The 23,967-nt window shown below is 43.7% G+C and overlaps 1 protein-coding gene across 1 annotated transcript in view; it reads right to left on the bottom strand.

Annotated features, from left to right (window-relative positions):
• ETV6 (ets variant 6) overlaps nucleotides 1-23,967 on the bottom strand; it is a 260,618-nt gene that overhangs the window by 135,882 nt on the left and 100,769 nt on the right. Inside the window, exon 2 of the mRNA XM_011993649.1 lies at nucleotides 15,334-15,463. Coding sequence (XP_011849039.1) covers nucleotides 15,334-15,463 — 130 coding nt within the window. The remainder of the gene's footprint in view (nucleotides 1-15,333; nucleotides 15,464-23,967) is intronic.

Genomic DNA, 23,967 nt, shown 5'->3' on the forward strand with positions numbered 1-23,967 from the left:
ACACCAAGTCACAGGCAACTGAGTGATGGACAGGATTGAACCCTGGCCTCCTGGCCCCAAGTCCAATATTCTTTCTGCTATACCATGTGGCCACCTGAAACTTTTCACTTGCTTATTTTCCCCCACAGAGCCCAGCCATGCTGCACACATAGAAAACTTCCGCTAAATATTTGCCAAATATATCTACAAATTCTACAATTCTGCTGTCTTAGCCTAATACTGTATTTCAGTGCCCAAAGATCCTAATAGTGGTTTAATAAGAAGTATGAAGGCTTTAGAGGAATTCACAAAGTGCCTCTGAAATCACAATCTAATTTCCTCACAACAATGTGAAAAAGGTATTACTGTACCCATTTTAGAGATAAGGAAACTGAGGCTGGGAGGTTCAGTGACTTCTTCAAGGTTACATTGCTGGTTGTATATTGCTAGAGCTGGCCCTTGAATTTAGAGAGCTGATTCCAAAGCCTGTGCCTTTTTTATTTCATTAACTTAAGCGTAATTAATAATGACTGTTCTCATGCCCCAAATGATACGGCCATCCTTCTTTCTTCTAGCCTGTTCCATTAAGGAAAGAAATTTAGTTCCTAAGGCATCATCATGTCAATTTCAGAAACAAAACAAAGCACAACATGCAGCCTGATGGAACTGAAGAAAATGACATGTTCAGGTACAAGCACCTCGTCCGCCCAGCACAGGGCCCTATTTCCTTCAACAAAGCCAAGAATTCAGACCCAGCTCCCAAGACCGGAATAGCACTTACATTTACTGCCTTCAAGATTTTAAAGGCCGGCCTGAGGAAATGGCTGCATTCTCCCCCGACTGCCCGCCCCCACCCCATTGCTGAAGACGTCTTCAATCATTGCTTTATGTCAAAAGGGGAAGGAAAGAGGTCATTTCTGTGTCTTGGCAGCATGGGGCTGTCACATAACCTACAAGGCCTCCATGCAGGTCAGGGATGGGCGAAGCCACAAAGCAAGGGAGCAAGAAACAGGCTCCCGGCCTGGCTGCCGGCTGCTCTCCAGAGCTGTTCAAGATGGAGCTGGTGGCAGCTAATGGCGGGGGTGGGAGGAAGGGAGCATGAAGAAGGCTGTGAAGAAAGGTGTGGGGGGACGGATATAATCCGGCATACAGAAACCTGTCAGGATGGGATTTATTTTTGTTCTGTGAGGGAGTATAATAGGGCTTTGCCTGCACTCTCAATAGCTGTTTTGAAGTGAACCCGGCTGGTATGTCTTTAATTTGTCATTTCATTATGAAACTGTTTCCCTTCCAAGAAGCCTTCAAGTCAGGAAGCTCTGTCTGCCCACACAGGAAATTCCTTTGCTTCAACTTCCCCAAAAAGGAAATTTCCCTCAGAAGTGAGCCCAGCATATGCCTTTGAGCAGAGCTGCTTCAAGAAACTTTGGCAGCTGAGTCCTGAAAACACCCCTGGCTTTCTGCTGGGATGTGTGGATACGCAGTTCAGCCTTCACCCAGCCAGTGGGGACCCCACCGAAACGGACCCTGGCCCACCTCCTCCTCCCTCTTCTTCATTCTCCCGTGCCCTTGCCCTTCATCACCTCCTGTGAGCCGCCAAGAGTTTTAACTCTGCGAGAGGCAACCAGTACCTGCGGCTTTCATGAAGAAACAAGCATACCTGCATCACACAGACGCTCACACACACCACAGGACTGTCCCAGGACAGTCTCAGCACAAGGCAGCTACTCTCGTTTCCCCCTCCGTCTCATACACAAACTTGAGACTTAAGGCAGAAAGCCTGCAGCATTTCAAATGAAGAGGGCACAAGAACATAAAATAACAAATTATAGTTCCTAAAGCATGTATGTTACCGAAGTACCTTTTATCAAGGGTGGTGGTTTTTTTTTTTTTAATCCCATGCACACTTTCCCAGTGAGGATTTTAAGTAAAACAAGGAAGGGGGAGATATCTCAAACCACAGCCTTATAAAAATTAATCTCTCAGACATATTGTGAATGGCTAAGTGGTGAGAGCCCACAGCAGCTGTGCTGAAGTGAATAAGATACAGTATTTTATGAAGCTTCTTAGCAAAGAGGCATTAGCAGGAAACTGCCAGATTCACAGTTAAGTTTTTAATTTTCCATTTAAAATCACTTCATTAAAAAAAAAAAAAGTTGTGAAAAGGAAACAATACAGAGACCTAATGCACAAAAAAGAGGGAATGGCACTGAACTTGAGACTGCATATCAAGCGGTGGGGACCAAGAGAGACGTAGATAGATGAGGATCTAAGACGGCCCTGGATTTTCACTCTGCAATTAGATTGCACTGGTATGGTAGGGGGTGGGTTCTGATCTTATTATACTACGTATGTGCTGGGGCTCTGAAAGGGATAGTATTTACCAGGAGACACAGCAAGGGACTAGGGAGAGTCATATAGCTCGCTAAAATCTGGATATACAAACCCTGAAGTTTGGGTTTGTGGTAGATGTTTTCTGTGGGGTAGCTTTAAATTTTTATTTTAGTGAGTTATTCTGTTTTTCTAAAATTTGTGAAGCTTTAACCACAGTCGGATCTCAGAGGGGAACTCAACACTATTTTTCATGTTCTTAAAGCAAAGAGATTAGGCAATAGGGCTTTGGCTTCTATTGGAAGGCAAGGTGTAGACTGGATGGACCTGTCTCCCACCTACCACCTCTGTGACTGCGGCCAAGTTTCTTTTCCTCTTTAAGTTGGACTTTTCGTCAGTAAGATGAGGATAATAAAACCCAGTTCACAGGACTGTCTAGAGGGTTAAATGATATAATACATGTGAAAAGCGCCTACCATAAGCACTCAATAAATGGAAGTTATTATTCCACATGAAGAACTACAAAGGATCTTCCCCCCAAATTCTGCACACCTCCTCCTTGTCACATACACATAAGCCACCCAGCTCTGGTAGCTCCTTCCCCAGGGGTCACGATTTTCCTAACCACTTACTTCAACTCAAGACTTGGATTACCACGCCCTTTATACATCTGCAAGATCTTGGCATTATGATCAAACACGATCATCCCCGAAGTAAAGACATTTAGTGAGAATGGGTGAAAGGCTTAAGGATTCAGATTTATACTCCCCAATTCACTCCTCCTGTCAAAGAAATGCAGATGACTTGCACATTCTCAAATCGCCAGTGTACTAGAGGAGACCTGACCTTGTTTGGCCAAGACTGATGCTGGCAATGTCTCGAGACCAACGGCCATGCACAGTAAGTAGCAGACTGCTCATCCTGGCCTCAGAGCTTCAGTCTCACAATGTTTTGTCTAAATCAGGAGGCCTGGATTTTCCATCTAGTCTTCCGTCTGTCTTATCCACAGAGAAGGCCAGCCCTAAGCAAAATTATAGTGTTTATTTCCAACCCTACCCCCTCTGTGCTGGCCATGGTCCTTTCACTTCAAAAGATTCAAGAGATCTGATAAGCTAATTTTCATTAAGATATTAGGGACTTGAGGTATTAATTATCTCTCTCCATAACTATCTGCTGCCATATGATTTACTTTTAAAAGTGAAGCTATGTGGAAATAATGCCTGATCCAAAAGGAATGTCTCAACAATGGAATTTCAGGCACCCTGGTCATTCATCGTGGGAGATATTTACGTTCAAAGCACTCTAAATCATTGCAACTGGGTGACCACATTCCCTGCTTAAGTATAACATTCACCCGGTTCCAGTCAACTATAAGCCCTCTGTCCTGGGTCCAAAGTAATGCTATCTGAACAATAAAGGTTTAGAAGGCAGCCACTTTCTGAATCTCAATACTCCTTTAGCAAACAAAGAAGTACCAGACATGAGAGAGCTACACAGCGTCTGCACAGTGCCAATGCTACAATACCCAGTTGTATTTCAAGTTCTTTCCCCTGATCACTTGGTTGGGGGGGGGGAGGGTAGGAATCATCACAGTAGTAGGAAAAATCACAGAAGCTTTGTGAAGCAGATATCTGGAATAATAGCTGTGAGACGATCCCAATGAAAGCACGTGCGTGCACACACACTTGGATTCATCTGAAGTAAAATTTTTCTCTAAGAATCAAAAGAAAAGCTTATTTTCTTTCACAAGGTCCAAAATCTATTTGATCAAAAACAAATTTTCTATCTTTTTAGGTTTTTGTGGGTCCCTGACGCTCCTCTCGGCACTTGGTCTGGGCATTCGAGTAGTTTCGTTTATAACCCATGAGTTTCAAGTGAAGAAAACCTCTCCCAGGGAATTTCTACTTTTGTGTTCCTAAAAGACCTCTAATAAAACCCCAGATATCTGGGTGAATATTTGAATCATGGCCAAATTTTAAGGTCAGCAAGAGCTCCACGAAAAATGCTTGACCGAGTTGTAAATAGGGGAACGAGAACTGTGTCTGTTCAGAGAGGGGACTTGGTGAGGTGGCTTCACTACCATCTCAGAGGAGAAGTGAAAGGAGTCAGCGTGGGAGCTGAGGAGTTCAAGAACAATGGCGTGAAGGAATCAGCATGAAAAAGGAAAGCGTTTTCTCCCCTACTTTGCTCATATCTCGTGGAAAACCATGCCTACGAGAGATGAACCTTCCAACCCATCCAAACAACAGGTTTGGAAAACCAGCACCACCTTAGGGTTCCTTCCTGGAGCAAGGCATGCGAGGAGGAGGAGGAAGGAGAAAGAGTCATTTTATGTCCTCAAGGGGGCTGGCACCAAATCACTTACTCATATTTGTTTCTCTACAAAGAGTTCCTGATGTTGATGACTTAAGAGCTACTTAAGGAGAAAAAATAAAACCCCTCATCAGCTTTGGTCACGAATCACTGCTGCTTTGGGCAAGTCTTTTCTCCCTAATCTTACACCCCCTTTTCACAGCCCATGGCAATGAGTAGATGATTCCAGCAACTAGTTGAGGGCCTCTATTTAGAAATAGTTTCCTTGGGTGTGAGTTTTCATGCCCAGGGGATGGTATAAGTGTCACAGATTCTCTCTGCTGGCTGAGGCGGATGGAAATGTACTTTCAAGCTCAGCATCAAAGCCTTCACTTTAGAAGCTGAAAGCCTTCATTCCCTTGCCAACTGTGCCTTTTTTTCTCCCATAATTAATTAATGCAGTATTAATTGTGCATGTGCTACGGAGCCGGCTAAGGGAGGATACTGTGGCCTCTCCACGCAGATCAGCTGGCTCTGTAAAGCCTAAACCCCGGTGGATACCATCTCCAGAGGGAGAGAAACACAGACCGAAACTTTTTACAGGTTACAGGAAAGGCAAGTACGCCTTGAGTTGCGGAGGGGATTCCCACTAATCGCACAATTGGGGTCAAGTAGCTAGTTCTCAGAAGCCACACCTGTGCGTGGTGCATGGGGCAAAGGGCCAAGCCACAGACAGTTCTCAGACCAGAAAGGGGGCTACGAGAACAGGGGAGCAGGTCTGCGCTCTGGCTGTAAGATCCTGGGAACCAGCATAAGGCAAGAGTGGCGGGGACAGTCTTTAGAAGCCCTGCGAGGCCTAGGAGCTAGCACCAGTTCTCATCCCACAAAAGCATTAACCCGATTTCAATCACAGGAACCGTAGGGAAATGCTCAACAGAGTTGGGTGTTGGATTTCTCTATTTCCTCGTGGGAGGGCTTCCTCACAAAACAATCACAGCTAAAATGGAGGACAATTTCCTGTGTCATGAAAGTACCACCATCTGCACTAAAATTTGATGTTGAGCCCTGGAAATCAAGTGAATGATCATGAAATCTGGGCATTTACAGATAATATTCCACTACTGATACCCCTTGTGTTTCTCTTCTGGAATTAGAGAACAATGTGATGATTGAGTTGGGGAGAACTTAGGAATCATATGCCTAGGCCGTTTCACTGTGCAGATGTGGAAACCACAGTCCTGGGAGACGGAATGAACTGCTGAGATGACCCAAGCAATCAGCCACGTAGAACCAGAGCTCAGGAAACTGACCCCCACAAGAGCATGTTCTCTGCCCTCTTACCCCATTGTAGAGTGTTCTGGCACACATGCCATGTGGGTAAACTAAGGCACCAAATGTCAGGCAATTTTTCTGAAGCACGTTGGCTTAACACAAATTATCAGGAAGTTCAGTGTTTTAAGGTGTAAACTCAGTAATACAATCTTCATTTAATCACAGCACCTTTCTTACTGTTTAATAACCATCTGTGAGGCAGATCATCTCTTTTAAAAAGATGGAAAATAATAGACAAGGAACCTCTAATATTTATTTATTTATTTATTTATTTATTTATTTGAGACAGAGTCTCGCTCTGTCACCCAGGCTGGAGTGCAGTGGCGCGATCTCGGCTCACTGCAAGCTCCACCTCCTGGGCTCATGCCGTTCTCCTGCCTCAGCCTCCCAAGTAGCTGGGACTACAGGCGCCCGCCACCACACCCGGCTAATTTTTTGTATTTTTAGTAGAGACGGGGTTTCACCGTGTTAGCCAGGATGGTCTTGATCTGACCTCATGATCTGCCCACCTCGGCCTCCCAAAGTGCTGGGATTATAGGCGTGAACCACCGTGCCCGGCCAAGAAACCTCTTTTTACTTCATTTAATTTTGTTTCTAACACTCCAGAATTTATACACATACCTGAGAATATCTGGCATATAACAGTGTGCATACTGGATTGGATACGGAAATTTATCTTCCTTCAAGTTCAAAAGATACTTTGGTTTATAGCTCTGATTTTATTCATCTGGGCCCTCTTGTCAGTAATTTGTATTATGCTTAAAAATTGAAAAAAAAATCAGCCTGCTAGCTTGGATATTCTCCTTCGAACCAACAGACAGAATGAAACAACTTTCATTTGCTCCTCAGACTTTTAAAGAGTAATAGGGTGAAGTGGAAAAGAAAAGTCTGGTTTTAGAATTAGATGTGGATTCAAATTGGGGCTCCTCCACTTTCCCTTTGTGTGACCTCGGGCAAGTGGTTTACCACTACAGAGCCTCAGGTATAGTATCTACTGTGCAGTGTTTGTTATTATTCAGGATAACATATATGAAGCATATACATATACACACATATATACTTTTATATATATATACACACACATATATACGTTTATATATATACATATATATAATAGTAGTAGTGATCATTATTTCTTATTCCACACAACAATGCCATAGAGATTCTCTACAGTGGCTTTATGATCTTAAACACAGTTGACCTCAGAGTGGCTCCTAAGGAGAAACACAGGCTCCTGTGAGCTGGCAGGTAGGGTGCAATGACCAAAAAACTAAAAGCTCATTTGCAAAGATGAGCTATTTCTGGAAAACAAATGGGTAATAAAATCCTAACAATGATACTTCTCAAGCAGAACTCCATAAATTGCTGGATACCCCTATAATTTTTAAGATGGTGCTATTCAATACCCTAAAACTTGTTCTAGGTGCTTTTAAAAAAGTATTGTTATATCTTCCCTTACAAACCTTCACCCTCCTCAGTGAACCATTTTGGTGAGTACCCCCACCCCAAAAGCTGAGAATTTAGCCTCAGCTGACCTGGTAAAATAGGGTATTCCCTGCACAGCCCTGTGCAGTCCACCTTCCCTTCTAGGTATCCAATCCTCATCCACCCCACATCTACAGCTCTTTATCCATTATCTGTACCCACAGTCTGCATTTCTACGACTGGAATCTGACAGCCCCATTTGAGAGCTACTGGTATCCATGATCTGCTGGAAGCAGAAATGGAGACCAATGTTGAAAGAATGGAGTTTTGTTCACCCACCCAAGATGGAGGCAGTAAATTCTGGGGCAGCGTGACTAATTATACTTGGGAATTTACAGTCAGCATGTGGCCAGAGCCAGGGCCAGTTTAACTCTCTCAAGTCCTGCTCTGCCTCTCCTTCAGAAGAGATCAGAAAAATGAACCACAAAACACTCACACATGGTACAGGCAACTGAGAATCAGAATCCACCCACGGCAACAGCAAAAGCAGCAACATCTAAAGGTCCCTGCTAACGTTCACCTCTGATGAAGCTATCAAGGTCATCCTGCCAGAAACACCAAAAGTCTGAATTACTGATGCAGTGTAACTCAGGCATGAAGCAAAATGGGAGAAAATATCAGTTATTTGAGAATGGAAACTACTGAATTTGTATATCCTCAGCTCAATCAATGCTTTCTGATAATAAGAGGAGGTGAGAAGTAACTTAGAGAAGCACAGTTCAAGCCAACATCACGCTGAACCTTTATCATACCTGCCAGAAAGTATTAGGTAGATACATGTGAGGGTGACCGTGGAGTGGAGCTCAAGGACAGCAACTCCTCAATCCGTGGAAACCCATCAAGACAAGGGAAAGACCACAGAGGTATTGAGGGTTGGGAAAATCCAAGAGGAAGCAATAGACAGAAAAAAAGAAGAAATGGAAATAAAGTTTCTGATTTCCTGTTGTTGTTCAAGTCTCATAAAACGCACTGGTGCTCATCGTCTTTTATTTTTCAAAGGGCTCTCTTAGTCTGCTATAACCTTTCAGTGTTGAGTCTAGAATAGAGCTGAGCATCTCTGGGCTCACATAAATAATGCAGAGCACCAGGTAGGGACAACCCATTGTCAACAGTTTCCAAACATCTACTTCAGAACTCCGAGGAAAAGGGAGAGCCCGTGACACTAATGAGGGTCCGTGCCATCTTCATCCTCCCCTCCCCATCCCCCACAGCGAAACCAGGGCCACTTTGTCAGAGCTGACGCTGGAGGAACTGCCTTAAATGTACACAGAGCTCACTGCATGAAATGTGAAGTGAAAGAAAAGGTCAGTAAACCTCTGGTTATATATTTTTTTCTTAAAAAAAAAAAAGACATCTATAAATAGCTGCATTTATTGAAGCTGCTTCCTTATCAGGAAGCATGGAGCTAGGAATTAACGTCTGCCTGCATCGGAAATTCTTTCAGACAGCAAACCCAAAAAGGAAATTTCCCTTCCAAAGCATCCTGGCTGTTCTGCTGCGGGCTGTTTTTGCTCTTCAAGCTGTTTGAAGCAGCTAACCAGGGCCCTCGTATAGCCACATGTGCCATGGGGAAAGTAGAAAGCCTTCACGCATTTGAATGTAAAAAGTGAAGGCACCCAAAAGAAGGCTTAAGGGGGAACAAAGTATAAAATGCTAGTGGCTGGTTGGCTTTGTTAGAAGTCATTACTGCTTTGTAAGACACTGACAGAGAATTAAATCTCTTCTCCTTGTCCTTGTCTCAACTCTGCTGGTGATATCACTGCACGTCACGGGCAGCTGTGAGGAGAGGCCATTTTTGGAACGCTGATGTGATAGCAAAGGACAGGGGAGGACTTGATAGGTATTAGAAGAGTGGGGAAGGCTGAAGAAGGAGACTCGCAGATTCAGGCAACACCGGGAAGAAAGTTCCAGACTGAGGGAGAGATGTGTGGGTAGGAAAAGGTCCTGGGATGGAGTGCCCTAGAGCAAAACTGAGCCCCTGGAAATCACAGGGGATTGTTTGAAAGCAAAGCTTATTTCCATCTGACTTAGGAAAATTAGTCTCAATACCACACAGACAGAACCCTAGGTCCTTTCTTTAATGAAACACACAGACAACGACATGCAAGCTGCTTCCCTTGGCTCCTGCATGGGGAAGCCACGTCCTCAACAGGCTAGTCACTGTCACCGGAAACGGAAATGGAGCTTTGGTGAGCTACCTGGCCACTGCAGGCCGGGCACTGTGCCAGGTGCTATACATAAATGAGATCTGGTATTTCTAAGAAACCCTCATTAGTAGGTGTTATTAGAAACTTGAGTCTTAGATAGGTTAAATCATCTCTAATAGAAAGAGTCGACCCTGAAATTCAAGTCCATTCACATCTATCTGCACCCAAGCCCTGTCTATTACCATGGTTTTTTATTTGGAGACTTCCAAAAGCAGCGGGACCGTCCTCCTAGAAGGGCACCCCTAGCAAAATGCTGGGGAATTGGGTACTGGATTGAACCCACTCTCGGAGCTGGCCCATCAGGGCCTACAGGACCAGCTCTGGCATTCTGGTTGCAGGGAGAAATTCAACTCTAACCTGAGCTCACAAGAGAACAAACAGCGGGAGGCAGCAGGACTGGTGAACAAAACCAGCATAAACTATCCACAGGGACAGGCTGTTATCCTGATGCCTCTCCCTCATCCTGTTGAGAGGGAGAAGCCAGTCTGCTGCGGATTCAGCACAACTTCATGATCAGGTGGCATCACTAGAACCGCACCTGTCCCAGTCCTTGTACCTGTGGCCGCCCAGACTTCAGTGGTCAGCGGTGCCTCTACTTTCAAGTCCATGAAATTCTGACGTTATGTTTTCTCCTAAAAAGAAAGCTGAAAGGTGGTTTCAAGAAGTAGAAATCACATTCAGCCTTTCACATGCTGTGTGCACCTGGACAATCCAGTTGACCTATCGGAGCCACGGTCAGCTCATCAAACAGAATGAATAGCACCTGCTTCAAGGACTGTTGCACAATTAAATGAGACAATAAGTATGAGCGCATCTTGTTATGTATAAAAATATAAAATAATAACGATGATCATGTTCAGCTCCCAATTTTGCCTTTTTTTTTTTGGGAACAAACATAATGTGAAAGCATATAAAATTGTTGCTCTACCCAATTAGAAAAGAGGCACTGCATCCCTTCTCACTATGCTGGTTCTAATATAGCTTTGCCTGTCACGTGGCTGTCTTAAACTCAGTTACTCTGCTGAGAAGGCAAAACAGCCGAGTGGGTGAGCAGCGAGGTAACGTTTCCAAAGGAAGGCATTAAATTAAATTATTAAACACACACAAGCAGGAGTAGTAATGTAAGAATTTCGAAAGATTCACAAGGAAAAGAAAGAGAGCCAAGGGACTATTTCTGGTGTTCTGACTCCAGAAAACGCCGAGCGGCTATTATGGCTATTTATTAACCCGCAACATCATAAACCCTAACCCTATTAAACATGATGAATGAGTCCTAGGTTCCGATTTTTAAATATCATTGACAGGGATTTTAGAAGGCCAAATGGACACTGCAAAATGCAAAGTCTGCGGGCAAATGGCACAATGTCAACTAAATGTGGAATGATCATGTTTAACAGAAATTTTAAATAAAGACATTTAATTATTTCAATTCTGCCCCATCAATCTGAACTATACTTACATTATTATCGTAAGGCTGGGTCTGAACATCACTGTCTGAGGCCCAGTGTTTCATAAGGTAAGCCTCTGCCAATCAGCAGGCTGGCAGAACCTCGTGAGGTGCTTTAACTGCCCCCTTCAGCAGTCACTCCCCCATGAGTTTAGAAAAAGGATGGCCTTTGGGTAGACAAATCAGAAAACGTCCCTCCCTTGCAAGACTACAAGTCCCCTGGAGAGAACTGGGCAAAGGTATCCTTCGCTCCCAGTAACAGCCCTTCTCTGGCCAGAGTCAAGAGTGATCTTGCCTGGGCACTCTTGGAGGTCCTTGGTCTTTCAAGTGTTTTCAAGCTACAATGAAAGGCTTATGTTCCTTTAAAGAATGGAACTTGTTTTTTTTTCCCACCTGTCTACTGTAATTGTACTTCGGCTCTTCTACCCTCAAGCTTCAAAAACAATTCAGTATCCTTTATGGAAGAAGAAGCAAAAATGATGCCCTTTCCATCCTCTCAACAGACGTACTTGTGTTTGCTCTCCCGGTGAGCAGGGGAGTTCTGCTGTAGGACGGTTGAAGGGCACTGTCCTGGTAATCTGGGCAGTGAGTCAGAGCAGGATGGCACAGGTCTGGCCTTTCTTCCCTGGGCTCTCCTCTTGCACTCTGCCCAGGCTGCTTTGCCAGTCCTTTTCAAGTCCTCCCTAATCAGCACTTAACACTTTACTCCATTTATCACTTTGCTTTTATCACTGGCAAATAAAAGGAAAAGGCATCACTCTCTACTTCTCAATAACTTGCTAATTTGTCATGCTGTGTCTTCAGTTTGGGTCTAGCTCTGTTTTTGCAGAATAAAATGGTGAGAAACTCTCTGTATGAAAACCTTAGATATTATGATCTCTGCTCCCCTTAACCCCAACTCCCAAGAATATGTGCTGATTTAAGAATGAAAGAAGAGAAAGGAAGAATTAAGGGAGAGGATTTATCTGGTAATCAATGGAAAATGGTGAAAAGAACCCACTTCGAGGCATACCAATCTGATGAGTGTCCCTTTAAAACAAGCAGCTAAAAGTGCCTGCGACTTAGCAATACCATAAATGTCCCGCTGTTGTCTTGGCTTTGAGATTCTTCCCCGTACTTTCCATGAGCATTCCACTGGGAATTGTCTGGAATCCCAGATTAAAACAGCAATAACCCAATTCCCTGGTTAGAATATTTATTTTCTTTTAGGTTTGGAAACTCAGCTGGGATGCATCTTCAAGTGTGTGGCACAGCTTCAGTCATCGTAGGGGCTATATGCTCCTCTCAAACAGGATAACAAACAGCGGAATCCTAGAACAGGAGCGGGAGGACAGAAGCTCAGCCCCATTCGGAGAGTCCCAGCCGAGGGCAAACAGCAAGAGCCTGGGAAGCTCCACTTCCAGAGGATTCAATACAGACGTCAGAACCAATGGTGTCAACAATAGGTCTCATGCAGATGACCAAGGAGAGGTATATAAAGTTAGACTGCCATAAAGTAGGCATTCAGGCAAAATCTTTACCATCACCTGCATCCACAGTCTAACTACTGATGAAATGGCAAGGTTTCCAGGAATGTGCCACAATTCTATATTTTATAGCTGTCTACGTGGGGATCCATCCATGCTTCGAAGGATGATATGCAAACCATTCAACAAACAGATAGAACAGACAGGACAGCAATTAGAATAGATTCCAGCCATAAACCAATGCTACGGCCACATCAGCGAACACTGGCTAAGTGTCAACCCTGAATTCATCCATCCATCCATCCATCCAAAAAATATTTACTAAACACACACTTTATGGTGGTATAGTGGATATAAGATCCTGGGCTCTGGAGTCAGCCAGAACTGAGTGTGCGTCTTGACTCTATTCTCTTACAGGTTCTGTGATTGACCTTGAAAAAGTACTTAAATTATCTAAGCCCTTACGTGTGACATGCAGGTAGAAAGAAGACCTACCTTACAGGTACTGTGAGAATGAATTAAAAGAATTCCTGTAAAGGACTTCACATAGTGTCTGCTACAGGGTAATCCCATGATAAATATTAGCTATTATGGTTGTGTGCTTGGCACACAGAAGGCGCTACCAAAATGCCGGTAAGCAGCACAGACACGGCTCAATAAGGAAACTGTCTACTCCAGAAAAAATGCAAGTGTCACTACGGAAGAAACAATTCAAAGCAAGGAGAATGATGCCTCAGATGAGAATGATAATATTTGAAAGTTAGGAAGGCTGTGAAACATTTTCCTGTCCACACACAGTATTGTCTGCTAGGAGAACTGAGTTAAATTACCCACAGTCGAACAGCAGAACTAGGTAAAAGTTAAGATCTCCTGACCTCCAGTTCAGTGTGTTTGTTTGCTTGCTTGTTTGTTTTGTCAGGATAACATCTCATGGAAGGTAGTTAAGGAGCTTCCATATGTCAAGGCATCCAGAAGTGAACCAGGAGCAAAGGCCTCCTTGGGGGATGTTGCAAAATGTAAAAATGAAACGTTATGAAACAAATCTCAGTCTGTTTGTGATAAGTGTTTGAAACTTTTTTTTTTCTCTGTGCTAGAATTTAAGTTCCACAAGAGCAGAGGAGTTTTTTCTGCTTTGTTCATTTCTGCACCCCCAGGACACAGGAGAGTGCCGGGCACAGCAGAGGCAATCAATAACTATTTGCAAGATGAATAAATGAATGAATTAGGTAGCAGCAGTGTTCTGCCTGCGTGGCATGAGGATGTTCCATCCTGAGGCAAATATTTCTGAAGTGAATATATCGGTCACAGGATGACTTCTGGAGGAAAATTTCCTATCACTTGGCTGCTGTTTCTTTTCCAGTTGTGTCTGCTCCCATGGTGCCATAACATTCCAGTTTCCTAAGGACACTGATGTTCCCAGCCATGATCCTGGCACCTTTACAGTTCCAACCTCCTTAAAAGTAGAGGAAAAGATGGTAGAGTAGGGCTGTGTCCTTTACTTCCCTGCCCAAATGAAGCAGGAATGTCTTGACCATAGTAGGCAGCAACTTCGTAAATACTGATGGACGCAACAAGATGCAGGAGGGAAAGGATTCTCATGCCCCCAACTCCTTGCAAACATCCCAGCAACCATCTGCACTGTGGGGCAGAAGGCATAAGCCAGCAGTGTTCCCCCAGGAGCCCCAGTATCACGGTCATCTAATTCCCTGAATTATCAGAGAGAGAAAGGAAGAACCTGCATCCTCTGTCTCCTATTGTTCTCTGCATTCAGAAAGCAACCTTCTGAGGAGGGTGGAACAGGAAGAGAATCACCATGCTGGAGAGAGATGGTGAGCAAGACTGTGCCACCACTGAAGTCACTGGAAGGGCCACGGTGGCCCCAAGTGTCCTCTATAACCTAGTCTTGTGCCCACAGGATAACATTCAAGGCAGAGAAGCTGGCATTTTCTTGGATACGGTGAAGAGGGTGGGAATCAGGTGATTCATCTCTCCAGCTACCCCAATCCTGTTTTATCACCTGAGCTGGGCGGTAGTATGAGAAAGGCAGACAAAAAGGACACAGCAGGTGTCAACGGCTTTGGAGGCCAGTATCAGCAGCACAGGTGTGTGGGCCCCAAACCTCTGCCAAGTTGCAGCTGAGGACTGAGATGGGGAAGTGGTAGGCCAAGGGGTAGAGATGATTTGGGAGAGAAAGGTGGAACCACTACAGACTGCAGCTGCTGAGGCAAAGCAAGCACAAGAGAAGCAAGAGAGAGTGGAGGAGAAGGAAAGGAGGTAAGAGAAAGGACCTACGCAGGCCTAGAAAATGAAGGGAAGAAAAGTAGCCAGCACAGACAGGGAGGGGAAGGAGGGCCCTGGAAAGAAAGAACAGCGTACGGCTTAAATACAAAGCAGGAGTGAGTCTGACTCACAAACTGAGCAAAATTTAGGACCAAAGAAAATATTAAAGTTGAGTAAGCGTGAATTTGAGAATACAGATAAACTTTGCACACACACCAATCATCTTGTCTACTAGGAGATTTAGTTGGCTCTGCCATATACTGCATGCTTCCAGGTTTCTTGTTTTTTTAACGTGTCATAGTCAGGGAAGAAATGAACATATTGAGAAACAAGGAACAGAAATCTCAAACTTTTCAGAGGTCTTTGGGGGCAGGGGGTGTGAAAGATTCCAAAGCAGCGTGGCGAAGTCCTGTGAAAACCACCTCAGAGCTTGCTACTCTCTGGCCTGGAGTCCACTGCCTGCCACCCCCGCCCCATGCCATCAATCGTCTGTCCCTCTTGGGTCACGAACACTCACGCAGGTGCGCAGGCAGGCGGATTGAGTCTTCCTCCATCCTGAGCGCTCGAGGCACTGGAACATGAAGTGGCGTCGAGGAAGCGTAACTCGGCACTGGGCTCTCTGGAGGTGTATATGAAATTCGTTCCTGCTGTTAAAAATAAGGGCAGGAAGAGGGGAGGGGGAGAGAGACAATGAAAGCTTGGAATGGAGGTGCGAGACCATCTGGGGATGGGGAGCAAAAGGGAGGTGGGGCATGGGCAGTACCAGCTTCCCAAGCAATCCGGCTTACTCTCTCTGTAGAGACACTGTATACAGTTGTCTTTCAGATGCCTAGCATTGGGGCTATATAACAAAACTCTGCCATCTTTGAAAACAGCCTTTACTTTGGACTCAGGTCAATAGGTGTACACCCTGTGGTTTGTACAACTAAAAAGGAGGGACAAAACGGAACAAAAAAATATGTCCAAGAGAATGCCTTAAAGACAACTTTCTAAAAAATGACTTGCCCAAGTTGCATAATTAATGCCATCACTTTATCGAAGCCACGTTTTCTCTTCTGTAGCAATATCCCCAGCTTCTAATCAAAGTATGATTCTAGATTCACTGCACAGAGAGTGAGCTGAACGAGTAAAGTGACAGCTTCAAAGACAAGTTCTAGATTTAGAATTTAAATCCACGAGGAAGATTCTTCTGTTGTCCACCTATCTCACTATACAACAAACACAACTAAAAATATCCAACATCTAATTGTTTCCTTCATTGCAAGGAATTATCTGCAACAGTAATGAGTATCTCCTTGTTCCTTCATTCTCCGTCTCAGAATCGGTATTTCCTTTCCCTCTGAAGTATTTCCTAGTTCATTCAAAGAAGTATCTGAATTTAAAAGAAGTACTGTTTGACTGACCCCTTATCAACTATCAAAGGGTAGGGGGCAGCTTCGGTGGGTTCTCCATTTGAATTCAAACAAGCAGTGTTTGTTAGATCAATTAAAACAAACTAGATGGGGTGAGAAGGATTACTGTGAGTTTTAAGTTAAAATACCGCAAATAATGGCAAGAAACCGACTACTGGGTTCAGCAGAACAGCAGTGCAATTTGTATCTTAGATCAGCATACCAACTAGGTTGACTTGCAGTCCATACATACACACAACTTCGGGAGTGTCTGTGGTTTAACTGGGCAATGTAAAGTGGAACACACAACATCCAAAAATACGGTGGAAAGACGAGTAAAATGCCGTTATGAAAATAAAACTCAGGAGCAAAAGAAAATCGTACGTTAAAGTAAAGGGAAGGCAGTGTTTACGTTTTGGAAAGATACTTCTTTAACATTTTACATCTCATCAAATGTGCAAAGGGAAGTGGCGGAGTCCTCAGCCTATAACCAAATTAAAGCTTCTCTGCTCATAGCCTAGAAAGTTTGGCGGTTGCGGTAGGAAGTTCTGATTTTAAATGAATATATACATATTGTTATAATTTCCGAAGGGAATTGCTCTACCTTCCCTAAGGCACCTATCAGAAGCAACTAGGGCAGCTGGAATATTTCTGTTTAAACATACATCCTGCAGTTTCTTGGTGAATTTCTTAATGAAGGGCAGGCACATATATCCCAGGTTTCATTTCTGTCTCAATTAAGATATCCTGTAAAAAGTCACCCAGAGGCAAAACTTTCAACTGCACTTTTCTCGAACTTTAGCAAGCATCACATGTATTTTGAGAAACTTTAACTTAAGGATGGGTCATTCTTTTTTTGATGTTTGGTTTGGGGTGGTTTGGGATGAACAAAGCGAAAAAAATTAGTAATAACCCACACATATAGGAAACATAAAATCTGTTCAGAGGTTTTAAAGGTGAGGTGGGCTTTTGAGCATTTCAAAGTCTGTTTTTCGAATTTAACAAATTCTCCATATTCTTCAACTCTTGTCTGACACCAGCCCCCAAAATCCCACTATATGTCTAGATATCTACCGTTAACTTTATTCTCGGAAATAACTTTCTGTTTTGTTAGGGTTTTTGCAGAAGTGAAACTTGGTGAAGAAAACATCGGGCAGCCAAAGGGTCTTCAAATGGTGCTGCACGAGTGCAAGAAAAAAACAAGAGAGCATTTCGAAATTCAATGACTCTTGTTTCCCTTGAAGCGAAGAGAAACTCACAAGACACTTTGGCTAGTCCATGAGAGTGAGGCCACCTCATCCCCGCCTCCCCCAACTCCACCAAGGCAAGCTGGGAGAAACCCAGCCCTCCATGCTGACTGGACTTCATTTCTTGGGAACTCCATCTCCAGCCAACTGACAAAAGAGTCTGACTAGCTATTACCCTGAAAGTATATACTGTGATTTACTAAATCATCGTGGCTTTGGACCTTCCTTTCACTGTGCTCTCTTTAAAAGCAACCCCTTGGTGTGCTTTCTCTTCTACACGTTTCCCTGACCTTACGCTGAAACACCACACTTCTGCACCTGCTCTGGGATCTGACACCATCCCCTGCAAACCCCGTCCAAACAATTTTAGATGGAGACAACCGCTACTTCATGATGAAAACTTATAAAAGGAAGGCCAGAGAGGAAGAGACTGTGGCCCACTGATCTCCTCACGTTCCTGATGATGGTTTCTACTCAGCTGGAGGACAGTTTTCCACACCATTAGCTCTCTGTCAAAGGCTCAATGAAGAGACTTGTCAGCAACGAGAGGTTACCTTGACCAAGACGGGACCAATGCAAAATGTGCTTCTAGGGCCCCGAGCACTCTTCTCGCAGCCATGGCACACCTAAGGTAACTCTGGGCTCGGTGGCTGCAGAGCACTCAGGGACCCCAAGAGGATGCTGTACAGTGAGGGGACTCTGTTCTCGGGAGAACAAAACACACTCTTGGGAATCCCACCTACAAAGACTCCTCTTGTCTCTCTTTTTGTGAATCTCTAGGGTGACTCTCGCAGTCCTCATTTTTTACTCTATTGCAATAAGCATGCACTTAACATCTACCCTGGCACATCAGCAGACTATCAACAATTGGAAAAATTAAGCAAATACCACTATCTCAGATGGAGACACCGAGACAGAGAAGCTTAAGGACACTAACATCTAATTTCCCAAATAAAGGGAACTTCTTTACTCTTAACTGCTTCTCTGGTCCGACCCCAACAAAGGAGGGGGTGGTGGTGACAGTCCCAGCTTACAGCTCACCCACCTCTAAAGCAAACTGTCAGACAGATGAAAACCAGAGGTGCTTTCTTTTAACATTATGGGGAGTGGGTGCATGTGTGTGTGTGTGTGTGTGTGTGTGTGTGTGTGTGTGTGTGTGTGTGTGTGTGTGTGTGCATCCATAACGATTTTCCCAAGAGGATTATAACCACAGCTCTAATTAAATTAAAATGCTACAGACAGTGATATTAATGTATTCAAGTGTTGTAGGGGGATAAACTGCTGGAGGAGGTCAATGATGTGACTAAGAACGCCGTGATGTGGTTACATTATTGTTTAGATGCTGTAAAAAAAATAAAACATGCTGCTTTCAAATTTGCAGATACAACCTACCAAGCCAATCAGCTGAACAAAAGGGAAGCACTGCAATTTCTGAGGCCAATTGTAATACCTACGAGCAGGTTGTCGAGGAGGCAGCACAAAAGGCTGGGAAGAGAAAATAAGGCAGAAAACTGTTGTAGGCAGGAGCTGAAATGTACATTTCACTAACCATTACAGAAGCTTTTTTTAAAAAATGGAGTATGGAGTAGGGTTGTCTCTTAAGAGTGTAAGGACTGAAGCCAAAATGAGTTACGTTCCCTCTCCCATTCCTCTCCTAGCCATGAAGGGCCAATGAAGGATACCCATCTAATTCTGCTCATTTTTAAACTGAATGCTTAGGAGCCCGTGACTTCCCTGTAAAACAGGCGTATACAGTTTGTGCTCGGTAGGAGAATGGCATTTCTCCACGTCCCCCCACCCCCACCCTCAGGTTGCATATTACAGAAGAGTCAAAAAATGAGTATTATTACCAAAAGGCCTTTCCTCTTCAAAAGTATTCAATATAAAGCTTCCATATATCACAGGGATCCCCTAGCACATTTACACATTTGTTATTATACCCTTCGAAAAGGCTGAGGGGTTGGGAAACCTAGAGCCTACTGCTAACTAGATATTAACATTCTGGAAATAAAGCATTTTTGGAATTAAGAAAAACAGAAATAAAGTTGGTTGCGCTTGCAAAAAGATGGTTTGCAGGTAATTTCAAAGATTCCTCTGCTGCAGAACTGAGATGTCCTTGATACAGAAACTTTTCCTGGAAATGGTCCCTACCCCCATTATAAATGCCAGGACTGGCCCCAGTGATGGCTTCTGAAGCCTAGGTTAAAAGTCCTGAGGAGGAAGAGTGTCATGGACACAGGATGGTGGTCATTTCCCCACAGCTAGGGTAAAAATGCCACAGGCATGCTTTCATCCCATTGCACTTCAGTGTCCCATCACTGGGAAGAAACCTGCAACCCAGACAAGATGGAAAACAGCAGGCACTAGCGACAAGAGTGGTCATGCCGGCAATATTCAATATTTTGAGAGAAGGATCTCTTTTCCACCCTGCAGGTGTTTAGAAAAGCTGCCCGAGAAAGCTGATGCTTGTACCATCGTCAACTTCTACAGATTCAACAGAAGAAACCTCTCCTATGGGAAGCTATTTATTGAAATTTACTAAAGTGAAGTCTGAATACACAATTATTTAAGTACACTCTTCTGGCTGCAAAAATGATTCAAGTGGTGGTGATGTTGGCTTTCATTAAGTAAGCTTTTATTAACAAGCTGTAGACACATTAACAAAAAATTGAATACGCTGAAATTTGAGCTCTAGAGTTTTCTGAGTTTCTGCCACCAGGAAAGCACAAACAGACATACACAAGAACCTAAAGTAATACTCTCGAAAATCGACATTTTTTCACTTGAAAAAAGATATTCAATATTTTGTCCACTCCAAAATTCAGTGAGATAAACTTAAAGAATTTAAGATGCAAATGCCAGTCTTCTTTTCTAAATAGACATTGTACACACAGCCACAGAGAGTAACATTTTTGGAATCTCCCCAGAAAGAAACATCATACCCTAGCATCTGGCCTAGAAAGAACACCACAGAGACTCAAATACAAATTCTGAAGTACCAAAATCCACATCTACCAAATCACAGAAGTGAAGTTCATGATTTCTTTTCATCCAGTTACCAGAAGATGGTTTAGACATCCAAGTTGGTTTAGGGGCCCAAGCTGGCTTTCTTCTTGGTGTCCAGTATCTCCCTGCCCTGAAAGCAACATCCCTCTGGACACTGAGTCATTAGATTTTTACAAGCCAAATGGTGTTTGGCTCTCAACATTCATCTTGCAGAATACATATCAGAATCTTTTAGGATCTTGCAGAATCCAAGGGAAAAAAAAAAATGAGCATACCCTGTGAAAATTAGGATGGGTGGGAACTATACTCCTGGCGTCTGAAATCTCCCTAGGTTACCCAGATGGTCCACTCAGTCCTTGGGGAGAGGGCGCGCCAGACAAACCAAACTCAATGTTGATACGGGGATCTCCCAAGGAGCCCGCTTCACCAATCTAAAGGAGTGCCCTTTCTCTAGTTTATGTAGATGTTCGGGACGTTGATATTCGGATTCCTGTTTAGAACTGAAAATGTCCCTTTCTTCTGCCTTTCTGGAAGGTTACATCCTAAAATCAGAAGGCAGTATATCGCTTGTGACAAACAGATACGATTAAGTCAAAGCATCTTAAGTCTTCCTCTTACGCAGACCTGTATTATCTTTGCATAGTGAGATTAAAAAAAAAAAAAAAAAGAGCATTAGCAATAAGCCCTGCAATCAAACATTGCTGTAAAAGGTCACTGAGTTTTTTTTTTCTCCTTATGATAAAGAAATATTTCAGCATTCATCAGCTGTCAACTATGAGGCTAGGCCTGTATCAGGCATTACAAATTATGCAATCATATGTCCTAGAATTTCCAGGATGGTCTCAATATTTAAAGTTCTGTGCCCCTTTACCCATAAATACATATGGGTAGTTATATATAAATAGTTACACCTCTCAGAACACGTGTCACAATTTCAGCTGGAAAATACAGTCACTGCCACAATCAGGAAAGAGAGCTAGCATTAAGTGAGCACATGGCATGTGTTCCTATGAAGCCTTTATTTTATTTCAGCCTCACAAGGACCCTGCAAGGAAGGCATCGTTATCTCCATTCCACAATGAGGAAACGGACTTGAAAACCGCAGTTCCAGTCACCAGCTCGGGAGATGGTGTGGCTGGTATTTGGGTGCAGACTGATCTAACTTTACTTCTCTGAACTGCTTTGTAATGCCAACCAGTCAATAATGACTTCACAATGGGGAATTTCAAGAGACAGGTTCAAGCTTGTAAAAATCATAGCAGCCTTGGAATATTTCATTGCTCTGCATCCTCACTCCTCACAGAATTCCAGCAGGATTCTTGAGGGCAACTCAACAGAGCCACCTAAGCCAAGGCACCTACCTTCTTATGCATGTAGCTTATCCTATGGGCAGCACAGACTGAGCGGTAAACGCATTCAGCTGAAGGAAGGGGACTCTCTGATGTATGAGAAAGGTTCTCGTGGCATGATCTCTGAACAGGAGTAACCATTCAAATTTATCCAGGGCTCTATATTAACCATGGGAAACAATCAGTAGGACCAGGAGGGCATTTCCAGGTTACTTATGCAAATGATACCTTGGCCTGGACTAGAAATCTTATTGGGCATTTCTGAGTAAAAACATATTACTTTCTATCCCAACACTGTCCTTAACAACAACAAAAGACATTTCCCTTATTCTTATCCACTTATCCAAGAGCAGCACATCTAAAAGTACAGGTGAGATAAATAGAAGCAGTAAGGAGGAAAGAAGCCTGCCAACATCTATTTGGTGCCTATAGTGGGCAGATCTCTACACCAAGAAGGAGCTGAGTCTGCCCCCAGAAATCACAGTGGCCGCAGTCCAAGCAAGACCTCTCCAATGGCCAAACGTGCATATTCCCAAGAGGGGAATGGATGAAGGCATTAAGGATACATGTGGCCTGTGCAGGGAAAAAAGATTTAAAATCTCCTTGGAGAGGTCTTCAAATCTAGGAAGGACAAGTCTAAGAGAGACTCAAGGCTTGCTTGTATTAGCAGAGGGCAGAGCCAGCAACAGATACCCATGCACTAGAAGGAAGGCCTTTCAAACAGCTGAAGTCTCCAGATATGTGGGCGATTTACTGTTCTCCTAAAGCTGACTTAACGCTGAGGCTGAAAAGTGACTCTAAAACAGGTTCTTGCACTGTGAAGGAGCTGGAGTAGGAGAACTTAAAGGTTCCTTATAACTGCAAGAGGTTGCCTACAATCTTACCTCCCCTGGTAAGTCAGAGCTTATAAATGACAGTGTGGGTAGAATGACTCCAAATAAAACATGGACACCATAGTCCCCCCCTTCTTTATCAATTAGTTCCTTATGTCCCCTCACAGGATCCTAGGGTTCTACTGAATATAATTAGAAAAAGCACTAGTTTCTAGAACTAGGTGCAATTTCTTTAAAGACAAGCACCAAAGCAAAAAAAATCAAATCGATTTCTTTATTGTTCCCATTTTAAAAAATTTTAATTAAGATACTTCCCACTCTTGAGGTGCCATGAAATTCTTTTTTTTTTTTTTTTTTTCCTGTATTTCCTTAGATATTTCTAACATGGATAGTAAGCAGAAACTAAAGCTGTAATTCCTTGTCATGTCAGGCTGTGGTTACCAGGGAGGTCTATGAAGGTGGCCCAGTTCATGTGGCTGGAACCCAGTGTGGATGTACACGCAGGCAAAGTTACAAGCTTTGAACCTGCATGGGAAAATTTAAATCACACCATTCTGCAGCCCCAGGCTATACCTCTAATCCCTTCCATGATATAGAGGATTGCCTTTGTTCAAAGCAGAGATTGGATGAGCTCAGCAACACACATCACCACTCCTGGAAAAGTCATAAAAGTGCAGGTCCTACTGAGAGCAGGTCAGCAGCATCACTTCAGCCTAAGAAAGGTGGTGTGACTTTATTTATACAGAACCATCAGGTGTCACCTCTGGGGAAGAAATAAAGTCGTGCTGTTGAATTTATCCAGCGATGCCTCTAAGCTTGTGATCTACCTTTTGAAAGAGGGTCACTAAATCCTTTCTTCCTAGTTCTAACAGCAGAAGGAACAGGTATTTAAATTAACAGCAGCTTGTATCCTGGGCACAACAAAGTGGTCAAGTTCGGCTCTTTATTAGCTGCTTTCTCCTCCATTAACGCTATTCCCTTTAATGGTCTGGCTATTATAATTAGCCAATCTGCGTTGTCCCTGCCTGGGGCTAACAAGTAATGAACTGAGAGAGTTGCTATTTAGTTGTATCAAGGGCACCATTAGACAGCGCTTCTCAATCTCCCCCCAAATGAGAGATACCTTCCAGGCATGTACTATTGCCACGTGACTGCTCTTGTACGTCCCTCACAGTGGACCTGGGGTGGGAGCTTCCCCAGCGACTCATGAGACTTAAAACCTGGGCAGAAGGAAAGGATGAAAGTCAGGCTCCTGCAGACACTGGCAGCCCAAAGGGCTTCGAACCTGAGCATTAACTATTAGCTCCTCCCTCTCTCCACCTGCA

Source organism: Mandrillus leucophaeus, unplaced genomic scaffold (assembly GCF_000951045.1).
Source record: "Mandrillus leucophaeus isolate KB7577 unplaced genomic scaffold, Mleu.le_1.0 Scaffold431, whole genome shotgun sequence".
NCBI lineage: Eukaryota > Metazoa > Chordata > Mammalia > Primates > Cercopithecidae > Mandrillus > Mandrillus leucophaeus.